Source organism: Symsagittifera roscoffensis, chromosome 9, assembly GCF_963678635.1.
Source record: "Symsagittifera roscoffensis chromosome 9, txSymRosc1.1, whole genome shotgun sequence".
In the NCBI taxonomy this organism is placed as follows: domain Eukaryota; kingdom Metazoa; phylum Xenacoelomorpha; order Acoela; family Convolutidae; genus Symsagittifera; species Symsagittifera roscoffensis.
In genome coordinates this window covers 29189339-29202033 of record NC_087070.1, presented here as the reverse complement: position 1 = coordinate 29202033, position 12695 = coordinate 29189339, and the positions used below count along the sequence as shown (strand labels likewise).

The window sequence follows — 12695 nt, the reverse complement described above, 5'->3', positions numbered from 1 at the left end:
AGCCTCACCACTACCACGGCATAAACCACACTACACAGAGCGCAGTTTAGCACACTTCCAATTTGTTTTCACTTTAGTTGGTTGGTTGGTTACTTTTTATTTATTTCCTTTTAATTTGCTCTGAAAAACTACTTTTCCTACCTTTATTCTAGTTTTATCCCCCAGTCTTTCTATTTTCCCTCTACTCATTTCGAGCTAGCCTAGCCTAGTCTTTTTGCCCAACAACCATTTAATTAACTTCCGCTCCGCCATTTTATCAGCTAACTAGCTCCCGTGTCCTCCATGGTTGCCTTGGTCCACTTTCAACAAACTAAAACAATATCTTACGCCCAAAACACCCTGAGCTATTAACTTCAGAGTAACTCATGTAAGAATAGCTCATATTCTTTTCTCTACTTTCAAAAGCTGAATTCTTCGTTTTGATTCAGTCACAATTTTTTTTTTCCAATTAAATCGTAAAAATTCTACAGCGTTCTAGTCTTTTTTTCCATGTGATCAATTTTTGAGTTTTTTACCTGTCTTATAAGCGTGTTTTTTGAGCGATAACTTTGCTTTGTTTTTGTTGCGTTTTTATCTCTTATGCATGATGTTTAAACAGCCTCTTGATTTGATAGTAACGATGTTAAACATTTGAGTGTTTGCTGCGATGTAGAAAAATATATATTTGGCACACAGTCATTTTAGCTGAAGGAATTCTTCTTACGAGTATTTCTCAAATTTCATGTATTTTTATATTAAGATTAGGGATCAAAAAACGATAGCAAAAGTTCAAATTGTTCCAGAGTTTTTGTTCCAGATTTTTGGTACGTCCTTTTTCGTGAAGAATCGGGGAAAAAGCATCCGATTTGGGTGGGCTTTGTTTTATGAATGTTTGAATACTCACGACGCAACGAATGACCGGAAGCAGGTTTTTGCAAAAATGAGCCAAAAAATTCCATTTGACCAAATATCATGAGCCAAAAATTCATTTTGGATTGTTTTGACCACCAAAGTTCGAGTTTTTGTTTACTTTTGAGCAAGTAAAGCGATCGAGTAATGTTCGTGTTCGTTGTACAAAAATTGTTCATTTGGGCTAAATAAACTTGATTATATCAAAGGTAAAACTTGCTTTGGAAACTTCATGTACCGCTTCCAATAAAAATATTCTAAATAATTTAAAAGTTTTGTGCAAAAAGACAAAACGCTTTTGCTGTTCGATAGTGGAGTTGCTTTCCGTTCAACAAAGGTAATGAAATGAACTTAAAGAAAAATCAAAATTCAATCCGCAAACAAAATCAAATTTGAGAGCGAACAAATTTGAAGACTTTTCCTGAGCGCGGTTTTCCTGCAAAAAAAAACAGACATCAGAGTTTTCACTGTGTTCTGTGCTACTTTCTCTTGTCCAATTTGCCTATTTTACTATGACTGTCGAATATACCTAAGTCGTTCAGATCCTTTTATCCTTCGTTCAGATCCTTTTATCCACCACGCACAAAAAGACAATAATTTGAGAAAAAATTAGTTTATCAATAATTGGTTTTTTTAAGTAGAATGTTTCGACCATATTCCTGAAACACAAATTGCACAACAATGTTTGTCGAAAAATGACAAGAAACCCGAAAAAAATGGAGTTGTTTATTCCCAGTTTTTTATTACTCCCAATTATCTGGGAGTAATCAACAGCTCCCAGTTATCTGGAGTTGTTTATTCCCAAAATACCGCTTAAAAAATTGAAAACTAAATCTACGGGAGAAAAATTAAGTTCTTAGTGCTTCAATATGATATGTCATTCAACCCATTCCAGTGATTGTTTGTGGTACCTGATTTTGCGTGAGAAACAAAAAGTAAAACACCCGACTACAAATTTCTTCCCCATTTTTAACACTATTTATGTAGAAAAATTAAGTTCTTAGTGCTTCAATATGATATGTCACTCAACCCATTCCAGTGATTGTTTGTGGTACCTGATTTTGCGTGAGAAACAAAAAGTAAAACACCCGACTACAAATTTCTTCCCCATTTTCAACACTATTTATGGAACAAAAACACTATTTATGTAGCTTGTCACAACAAGGGTTATTTATGTAGCTTGTCACATAGGGTTATTTAGTTATTTTAGTTAGTTAGGTTATTTATTTTTATTGCAGACATTACACATATTTTTTTCAGCAAATCTATTTCGCTGCCAAATCTAGTAAACTAAGATCAGAACATAGGGGCTTTAATTTGTGGAACTATGTCAAAAAAATTTTTGCGAACACAGATGTAATAATCTAGATGGAAGCTGGAAAAATGCAAAAAATGCTTAATAAACAATAAAAAAACTGTATTTTGGCATACTTTTTATGAAATTTATCTGCAGAAAACTGCAAAAAAATGGAGAAGAAAAAAGCTAGTTAGAGGCTAAATAAAGTAGAAATGCTTCGTTTTGACCAGTCCTTTATTAATATCTTGAATTTCCTAGTGATATCGCTCCGATTTTGTTATAAGGTTTCAAATTTTCATATTTCATCATTTAGGGGGTTATAACCGAAAAGACCCAGTTTTTGGTGCAACGAGTGTTTGCCAACCATATATTTTAAGTATATATGAAGACCAAATATTTTGGAATAAGCTTTTTAGCTCGTATGCCAAATATGACTATAATTGCACATAGCGAACCTTAGTTTACATAGCAAAAAGTCGATATTGGGGAGAAAAATAAAAATAGCCACGTTTTTTACGATGAAATGTTTGGTTTCATTTCATATGTTTAATGTTTGTAGCCATATTGTGCAAAAAAAACAAAGCTATTTGTCCGGTTTATGTCAGATAATTACACGTAACTCTTAGCGGCAAATACATCCAAATCACCGAAATGGGAGATCAAATAGTTATCAAAAAGTTATCGGCTACTTTCCATATTTGCGACCTGTGCAAAAAATACTACCGTGGAGAGAGTCTGTTTTTGTTTTATTCCCGTTTTTAGCTGTTGTTAAAATAGCGAGTTGAGATCTTAAAAATAGTGTGCTGCCTCGGACATGGGTCGGAATCAGGGGCGGATTTAGGGGGGGGCGGACGCCCCCCCTCAGGGATTCGACCCCCTGCCGACCCAAAGGGTCCCCCCTTTGATACTTTTTCAGAAATCCATTTATTGCCCGACCGACCCTAAAATTTTTCTAAAGGCGCCTTCGGCGCCAATATATACTAACTTTGAGGGGGAGCGCGCGCCAAAAAAAACGCGATTTTTTTGTCAAAATTTTTCAAAAAGTGCCCAAAAACAGCTTTTTTGACTGTTTTTTCAAAAACTTGCCTGCGGCGCAGAAAATTTAGCCAAAATAGGGGCAAAACACTGCTTTGGGAGAGCTCGAAAAATCAATTTGGTCGATCTAAAAAAAAAAAAAAGGTCGTCAAAATTTTCGAATTTTTTTTGAAAATCCGCCCCCCCTCGAGAAAATCCTAGATCCGCCCCTGGTCGGAATATTTGAGAATATGAAGGCGTTTAATCAACTGAAACTAGCCATAAAACCGTTAGGCCATCGACCCTTGAATTTTTTTTTGTAAATATTCTGTTATACTCTGTCAACATGGTGTGGGCATTTTTTGAGAGTCGATAAACGTAGTTGAGACTTTTGTATAGGTCATGGAGATTTTGTTCAGGCTCAAATTTACTTTTTTTGGTTTGATTTTTGATTTGAAATGAAGGCCAACTCCACTATCGAACAGCAAAGTGTAAAATTCACGAAAAATGTGATTGAATTCTAGTTTTGAAAAGGCATTTCATTTAAAAAAAGGGAAGCAATGCGGTGTGGGGAAGCAAGGCATTCCCTAATGCGGTGTTGGAAAGCAAGGCTAAAAAAGGTAAGCAAGGCGTTTAATTCAAAAAGGGAAGCAATGCGGTGTGATTTGTAAGTTGAGACATTGTGTACCAAGAAAACAATCTATATATACAATATTTAATTGGCGTTTCACTTGACACATTTTTGAGAAGTCCCAATGTTGACATGTTTAAGCGTTTTTCAACGCATTATTTTTGCAAGTTTAACGAAAGTATTTTGCATGTTTAAGCTATATCGTACCATGCTTAAGAATTTTCACTTGGCACTTGTGTAAAAAAAAGCGCTATGTTGGTCTGTTGAATGGCCAAAACAATTCAAGGATTGAAATGTTAACTCAATTCGATCTTTTAAAATCTGTTGGAGCGCGAATGCATTCGCAACATAAAACTCAAAATTTTTGTTTCACAATTTGTTTTATTGAATTTGATTTTCTCAACAATGTAAAGGGTGCTGCCAGGGTTGCAATCTGGTGTCCAAGTATGACTACTCAGACCCTTCTTGGTTTTTGAGATATGGCGCTTTTTATGATTTTTCTTTTATTTTTCAAAAAAAGTTTGATATAAAAAAATAACCGAAGTTGACGTTCTCAAAGCTATAGTGGGATGCTAGTGCACTCAGCGATCAGAAGTTGCAAATCTGGTGTCCAAGTATGACTGCTCAAACTTTTTGGTTTTCGAGATCGCGTTTCTTATGATTTTTTCTTTTTTTTATCAATTTAGAAAAAAAAACTAACTGAACTTGAAGTTCTCAACCCTATAGTGGGGTGCTTTCAGGGTACGCTTCGAGGTTGCAAATCTGACGTCCAAGTATGACTATTCAAATTCTTTTGATTTTCCAGACATGGCGTTTTTTTATATAAAAAAGAATTTCAAAAAACTTGAAAAAAAACTAACCGATCTTTAAATATTTAACCCTAAGATTGGGGTTTTGTCAGGATACATTCACGAGGGACTATCATGGTACAATTCTTGCTTCCTACTTTTCCTGCTCAAACCTTTTTCTTTTCCAAGATATGGCTTTTTTCATGATTTTTTAAAAAAAAAACGTAGGTTTAAAAACAAATTAAACTTATAGAAATTGAATTTCTCAACCCTGTGATGGGGTGCTGTCAGGTTAAATATAGCGTGGCAATTTTGCCCTCTTGTTGTTCCTGCTCAAGTGATTTTTGCTTTCGAGATATGGTGTTTTCTATGAAATAGAAACACCTGATAGATGAGCTCAGTTTATCTGCACGATTGTATTAGTTATCGCTGTTTTTCTACATGGTTTCGAAAGCTCTTTTTACGTTCATCGACCTTTTTGGAGCACAGTGGGTACGAGTCATGCGCTAGTTGATTGATTATTTTCAAAGCAACATAACTCCAATAATTCAATATGGAGTTTCAGTCTATGAGTGTACATGTTTTTCAAATCTCAGCGCAATCTTTTTATTGCAAAAGAAAAACTTAAAGCGTATTTATTTTAGAAGAAACTCTGCTCATTCGTGGATTTTATTTGTCTGAAACAAAGCCTTAACTGTTTATGAGTTGCATATTTATAAACTCTTGAATTTTTTTTTGCGTTCGATTGCCAATCTTCATTCTGTAGAGTCTCTCAATAGTTTATTTTCAGCTCAAAATGCAAGTCGAATTGATTACACTCGAAAATCCTTCACGCGAAACAAAAATTACAAGGTGCTTCATTAGCTGTATTGAATTAGGGCTTCCTATTTATTGAGTGAAACAAAAAATTTTACTCCAAAAACTTATTTCAAACAAATTTTAAAATATCGTTTATTTATTTATTTAAATTCTTGTTGAAGCTATAACATATATTGCAATGCTTGAGAAAAATTTTTCAGTTAGTTTTTCGCAAGGTCATTAATTTTTCAGTAATTTTCGAGGTAATTAAGTCTGTCTGTCTGTCTGTCTGTATACCTACTTTTTAAATTATTTTGGTTATGTCTGTCTACTCGTCTCCCAATTTTGAACTTTCAATTTGGTTTCGACGATTCAGTTTAAAATAATACTACATTCAAACGGTTGCCTCTAATCTACTTTTTTTTCTATCTTTTTTTCTGTCTTTTTTTCTAACTTTTTTCGGTCCTTCTTCTTTTTCTATATTTCTTTTTCTATCTTTTTTATCTCTTTTTTTATCTTTTTTTTTCGATCCTTCTCTAATATCTTTTTTCGATCTTTAATCTTTTTGAACTTATTTTTCTGTCTTTTTTTTCGATTCTTTCGTTCCCATTTTTTTCTATCTTTTTTTAAATCTTTTTTGGATCCTTCTTTTTCGATCTTATTTTTTTTTTTCATTTTTTCTAACTTTTTCGATTTTTTTTTCGATCCTTCACTATTTCGCCACGCTTAAGCTTTTTTAACGTAATTTTTTTGCATGTTTAACGAAAGAATTTTTTCACGTTTAAGCTGTATCGTATATTGCCATGGTTAAGATTTTTTCGATTTTCCAGTTTGAATTCAGTGGTCATTTTACCGAGTTTAATATAAACAGCCCAATAGTGGGATGCTGTCAGGGTTCCCAAAGGGGTTGCGAATTTGGCCTCTAACTTAGAATGCTCAAATCTTTTTAGTGTACGAGATACGACGATTTATGATTTTTTTTTCAAAATTTTTCCGAAAACTCCATTTACAAAATAATTTAGAAAATTTGAAATTCCCAACCCTGTAATTGGGTGCTGTCAGAGTATTCTCAAAGATTACGAATCTTGCCTCCAAATCTGACTGCTCAAGTCCTTGCAGTTATCGAGATATGACGCTTTTTGTGGTTTTTTCATTAATTTTTCAGAAAACACAAACAATTTTTTTTTCAACGAATTAAGACTGCTCAATACTTTGTAGTTTTCCAGATCTGAAGTTTTTTGCGTTTTTTTTGAAGTTTTTCAGAAATGCAACTTTGTTTTTTTTTGTAAATTTGAGAGTTCTAACCCTGTAGTTGGGTGCTGTTTGAGTACTCATAGGGGCTGCAAATCTTGCCTCCAAATATGACGGCTCAAATTCTTGTAGTTTTAAAGATTTGAAGTTTTTTGTGATTTTTTTTCGAAAAATTTTCAAAAAAATTAATTTACTTTTTTTTAAAGAATTAGATTTTGTTTACCCTGTAGTTGGGTGCTGTCAGGGTACTCCCAGGTATAGCAATTCTTTCCTCCAAACTTGACTGCTCAAATCTTTGTTGTTTTTGAGATATGACGTTTTTTGTGATTTTTTTTTTAAAAAAATTGGAAAACCTAAACAAAATTCATTTCTTCAAATTTTGAATTTCCCAACCCTGTAGTTGGGTGCTATCTGAGTGCTCTCAGGGTTTGCGAAACTGGCAACGAAATAAGACTGCTCAATATTTGGTAGTTTTCCAGATATGAAGTTTTTTTTGTTTTTTAAAATTTTTCAGAAAATGCAACTTTGTTTTTCTTTTATTTCAAATTCCTAACTCTGTAGTTGGTTGCTGTCTGGGTACACATTGGGCTTGCGAATATTGCCTCCAAATATGACTGCTCGAATTTTGTACTTTTTGAAATTTGACGTTTTCGAGATTTGACGGAAAATAGGAATTGAAAAAATTTATAAAATATGAAATTACCAACCATGAAATTGGGTGCTGTCAGAGTACACTGAAAGCCTGCTGATCTAGTTTCCAATATATGCGGTTTTTAATGAGTTGTCAAAACTTAGAAGCACCTGAGGTGCGTTTCACGCTATTTTAATTTATATCCATATCATTATGGAATTGTGTTAGTACATAATCGACGAATTGATTAGGTTTTTCTTGTTGAAGCTTTTGAGTGTGGGTTCCAGTTCTCATCTGAGAACTGGAACCTTCTTTAGCTTGTGTATTCTTTGCTTCAGCATGTGCTCAGTTGGGTGTCCTCTGTCCAAAAAAGCCTCCAAACAATTCTTTTGGTGTTATGGAGGCTATAGCGTTACGAAGGCTAGAAGCTAGGTGAACAGGTGTTTAAAAAAATTTAAATACCGTATTAAGTTATTTACGACTTGCGAGTTTTCGGACCCAAAATATTAGCTTCAGCCTGATCAAAAGTAAATTGGTAAGCGTTAACTGAATCATATTCCGCATTGGTTTCCTTTTCGCTCAATTCAATCGAAATTGTGTCAGTAATTTTCATTTATTAGAGTTTTTCTATACTCCTAATTTTCATTTATTTGTTTTTGATATGGCTTATTGTAATAAACTTTGGCGATATTAAAATATGTTTTATGCTAACTTGAGTCAGCGTGTTGAGACCCTATTGGGTACGTTTGCTGTTCTCTAGGGGTTAAATGAAAGTGATTATTGTATAAATACATGTTGAGTTTGCTTTTTCTTTAATTTTCAGATTTCCAGCAAAACATAATTTTACTGACCCAATTTTCTCGAATTGGGCTAGCTCTATCAAATCATTGTCAATCATAAAATTTTTTAGAAATCCAAAGAATTTTGAGGCCATCTATTTTTTCTTTGAAACTCGAAAGATGAGACTTTTCAAAATAAACAAGGCAGTATTTTTTTCTGTTTACTCTTACGTTCATTGACTCTTTGCCACCTCTCTGTTGGCTATGTTTTGTTGATTAAGAGTAATGAACGTAGTTTAGGTCTTATAAAGGTCTTGGCGATTTCTTTTTTTTTTTTCAGGAAATAGTTTCGAAATTTGTTCACGCTCATTTTGATTTTTCGCGGTTTGACTTCTCAGTTTCAGTTCATTTTTTTTTGTTAAAAGAAAGGCAAACTCCTCTATCGAATAGCAAAAATATAAAGGTCACGAGCAACGTGATCGACGTCTAATTTAGAAAACAGAAATCAGTTATAAGATTTCGCAGCAAAATAAATGTTGGTTTTATTTTGACAAAAAAGCGTCAATCATAAATTGTTCGACAAATTCAGAGAGTTTCGGGCATCTATTTTTTTTCTTCGAAGTTCAAAAGTTGAATGTTTTTCCAAAAACAAGTCAGTTTTTTTTTTCCAGTTTCCTTGCGTTCATTACTCATTTCCAACTGTCAGTTGGCTATGTTTCGGGGTTTTTCATCGTTTTATACGTTTCATCTTGCCCATTATCGCCCGCTAGCCAAGTAAAAAATAAGCCCACTAAATCGTCTTGTTTTTTTAGCAAGTAGGGGAAGGGACAAGAAATTTCTGGAGATTACAATTGGAAAGAACCACGGTTTCTCGTTTGAATGACTATATATAGCACATGCTCCTTTAAAGGCCTTTTCAATTTGAGTGAACAGAGTATTATTCTGGTTAGAGGGCTTTGAGCACGTGTGATTTGGTGCTACTTACTAGCTATTTTTTTATCTGGGTCTTATATTGGCTCTTCTCAACTTTTCCCCACATAGTGCCTCGAATTGTTAATGATTCTATGTTCAAATGCGTACGATGGAAAGAATGATTAACAAACGTGTGTTCAGAATATGTAGTTTTAGCATCCTATCAAATTGATGTGTTTTAAGGAAAGTTTCACATCGTTTGCCCTTTCGCATCGAAATTTGAAAAGAGCCTTGATATCTGATTGTCTTACGACATTATCAAACGAAATCGCTGCAGGGGTCGAATCAGTTAGAGAGGAGAAAATACTGAGCTGTTCTTGTGTCGTTACGACGTCAAGCTCGGTTTTATAACTATGCACATATTTGTGCTTTTACGCGTCTGGATTCCACTGACACATCTTTTGCGTGTTTTAGAGACTTTTCTCAGCGGATTCCACTATCAAATGATCCCTACACAAAATGCCGACAAGTTATTTTTTGTCTGTGGATTTCGCAGACAAACGTGTTTTGGCCTTTGAAGTGGGTTCCATAGTCGTTGGTATCCACTATTTGTCAGTGGATTCAGCGGTCAATTTATTCTTTTTGTTGCTGGATTCCACTTTTTGTCAATGGATTCCGCAGTCAGTTTGTTCTTTTTGTCACTGAAATCCACGAGCATATTTTTAACTGTTTGAACGCATGTATCGGACCCATTTTTTATCAATTCGTTTTTATATTCTGTAATAAACGTATCCTTTAAAAAACCGAGCTTGGTATCGTAATGGTAGTTTGTCTCATACGTTGACTGTGCGCTTGTTTTAGTTTGATGCTGTTGCTGCTGTGTGTGTGACGAGTTAGCAATTGAAGACTGTTGATATTATTACCATCTAAAACTCGCTGAAGAGTTTCGGGAGCGGGATCTGGAAAGAGGGTCAAGCATCTGGTGGCTCTGAAAGGAAAACAAATTGGAAATTCATATCAACGAGCTGGTTTTATTAGAACAACGCATATTACATTATCGTTTGCTTCCATTTTCGGCAACAACATAGCTCGTTATTCCGATATTGTTACCACTATTATCAAACGTTTTTGCAACCTACTGTTGCTTATTTGTTAGAGCACACTCTTGTAAAGTTAGAACCTAATCATAAATGAACCAATGAACAGATTCAATTTCGTGCAATCAACTTAGTAATTTATTTAGTTTCGTTACCTTAACATTTATTTTAAAAACACTGCAATAGATCACATCAGTCGATAGATCAACATTTCTGTCAATCTAGTTTTAGTAGCTTTCGAACCGTTTATTCTTACTACTACCTGTTCTTTCTTCCATCATCTAAGGCCAGTCGAGTCATTTTGAGATAGGTTTCGACATCTTTCCTGCTTTGCGGTTGAACAAGTGCATATTGGCATATTGCGGACTTAACACTGACACATGCAGTCTTACGTGAACGCAGTGCGTGACGGAGATGATCACGCACGCTCTAACGGGGGCATCCACACTAAGATGCGTGCAAATGGGAGTGGGGACTCCAACTGTTCACACCTGTTTTCTCCCTCACACGAGGATAGTGTGGAGCATGAACAAGGCAGTGAGCAGCATCAACACGACACATCAGCTGAATCAATAGGAGCCTCATCTCTCACCTTGTCATTGTCCTTGTCCTCCACACTTGGCAGCTTATCAGGTAGATTTTTGTATGAATCGCAAACACGAAAAACAATGGCGCTTACTTTGTGCTTGTTTTTGAATATTTTGATGGCTCTTGTCCAGTTTCCCTCCCCTGGTGAAGTTACGATACGAACCTGTTTGAAAGTTGTTTATGAGCAATTTTTCAAAATTTTTATTCATTCGGTAACGTTCACATTATTCAATTACGCTTTTTTGGGCCCCTGCCTGATTTTCCTTGAAATAGTATCTACTGGCGCAGAAATCGCACCCTCAAAAATATGAAGAGTGCGTCTGTCTTCCCAGCTCCCCTCCACCCTCACATTTCAAATTCTAGCTTGAAAACTGTTTTTACGTTGATATATTGCAATGCAAAGTTGCATGGTGAACAAACTATTTTGAAATATTGCGAACGATATTGCTGTTCATTGTTTACATCATAACAGCACGCTATTAGCCACTAGAACACGTACTATAGCGAAAAGAGCCAATAACTCTTACAAAACAAATAAACCTGCACAGTCAAATAACATCTGCGTCTTAAAGGTTTTAAAAAAATTATACGTTTGATTGCAGTTCAGAGCATCAAAATTCATTTTAAGTAGACTTTCGTAAATAGATTTTGAGAAAAGCCGAGCCAGCTAAAAGTGGCTATCCATTGGGCTTGATGCCGATGATTTGGGTAGATGTGATGAAAAAAAGGTTTGGAATGTAAATGTTGTTCAAGGTGTGGCATTGTCGGCTTCTCATCCATCAGAAGCTCCTCTCTCATCTAATCTGGACGATGTGGAGTCCTCACTCCTCTCTTCCTCTACTTCAAATGACAGCAGTCTGAACAAGTCGCATGAATCCACTGACGCAATGCCAGTGAGTGCTACCGATTTGCTTTAATCTTATGTCATATCCAATTTTACGTCATCACTTTTTTCTTCGATCACTCTCGAAGAGAGGGAAGGAACTATGCCGTAGGGTCCGTTATTTAATTTTTCCAGCCAATTTTGACTACCTCCAGCAAACGTGTTATCATATTGAAGCCCTATTTGTAGTGATTTGGATTCTAAAAAAGACAGAAAAAAGTTGTGTCGAGAAAAACGGGTTTATCCAATTTTCAGACTACTCAAACAAAATCTGAAATTTGCAGTTTCAACTAATTCAATCAGTGTTCACTAAAAATAACGTTGAGCAGCTGTGGTCGAGTGGGTTAGGCACATGTTTTTCAACACGAGGGTCATGCGTGCGATTCCCGCTTCGATCGCGGCTGGAGGGGTTACTTTTTTTTTTTTAATTTAATTTACCATCTACATTACAACAGTAACGAATACTATTATAAGGCATGGAGGGTGACCCAAAGAGAATTTCATCTCATCGAGTGGGACACCTCGAGAACTTAAAGAGCAGAGACATAAAGTCTCCAGAGTGGGCATCAATTAAAGAGCAGTTTGTGTAAGAATTCATTATCAAAAATATAATTATGGAAAAAAGATTCCTGAAAACGGTTCAGTTCTGATTTATTTAATTCGAAAAAATCTTTTGGAAGTAAATTATTCTGAAAAACAAAATTATATGCTATTGCTAGCCTACGTTTAAGAGAGAATTTCATGGCATTTGATTTAAAAGCTATATTTGTAATTTGTTTTTTAGTCTTGCTGCGGGTGTGAGGAAGCCTTTCTAGGCTCGATAAACTCAAAAAACTATTCTTATCGGGGCATCTTAAAATTTCAAATAATTTTTTGAAGAGAGTTTTCAGAAACATATTAAAGACTGAATAAATTTTGTTTTCACTCATATATTGGGTTATTGGTTCAAATTTGCGTTTGAAGAATATAGCCCGCGTGATGCGTTTTTGTAGTTTTAAAATTGAATCGAGATGAGTTTTATATGTATTGCCATAAATAAGAATACCATATTGAATTACGGATTGAGCATATGCTCTGTAGAACAACAGAAGACTTGCTTTCGGAAAAACTTCACGACATTTGTAAACTATTCCACAGA

General features: G+C 34.9%; 1 protein-coding gene across 6 annotated transcripts in view; it reads left to right on the top strand.

Annotated features, from left to right (window-relative positions):
• The window catches only part of LOC134854629 (fibronectin type-III domain-containing protein 3A-like), a 78459-nt gene that overhangs the window by 27887 nt on the left and 37877 nt on the right, over positions 1 to 12695 (top strand). For 5 of the 6 annotated variants that reach the window (XM_063870974.1, XM_063870969.1, XM_063870971.1 and 2 more), the window contains exons 2-3: positions 9851 to 10719; positions 11428 to 11567. In XM_063870974.1, the coding sequence (XP_063727044.1) occupies positions 10467 to 10719; positions 11428 to 11567 (393 nt within the window). In that variant the 5' untranslated portion in view covers positions 9851 to 10466. Of the gene's footprint in view, positions 1 to 23; positions 368 to 9850; positions 10720 to 11427; positions 11568 to 12695 lie in introns of those variants that run through there. The other variant, XM_063870970.1, reaches the window with a different exon arrangement.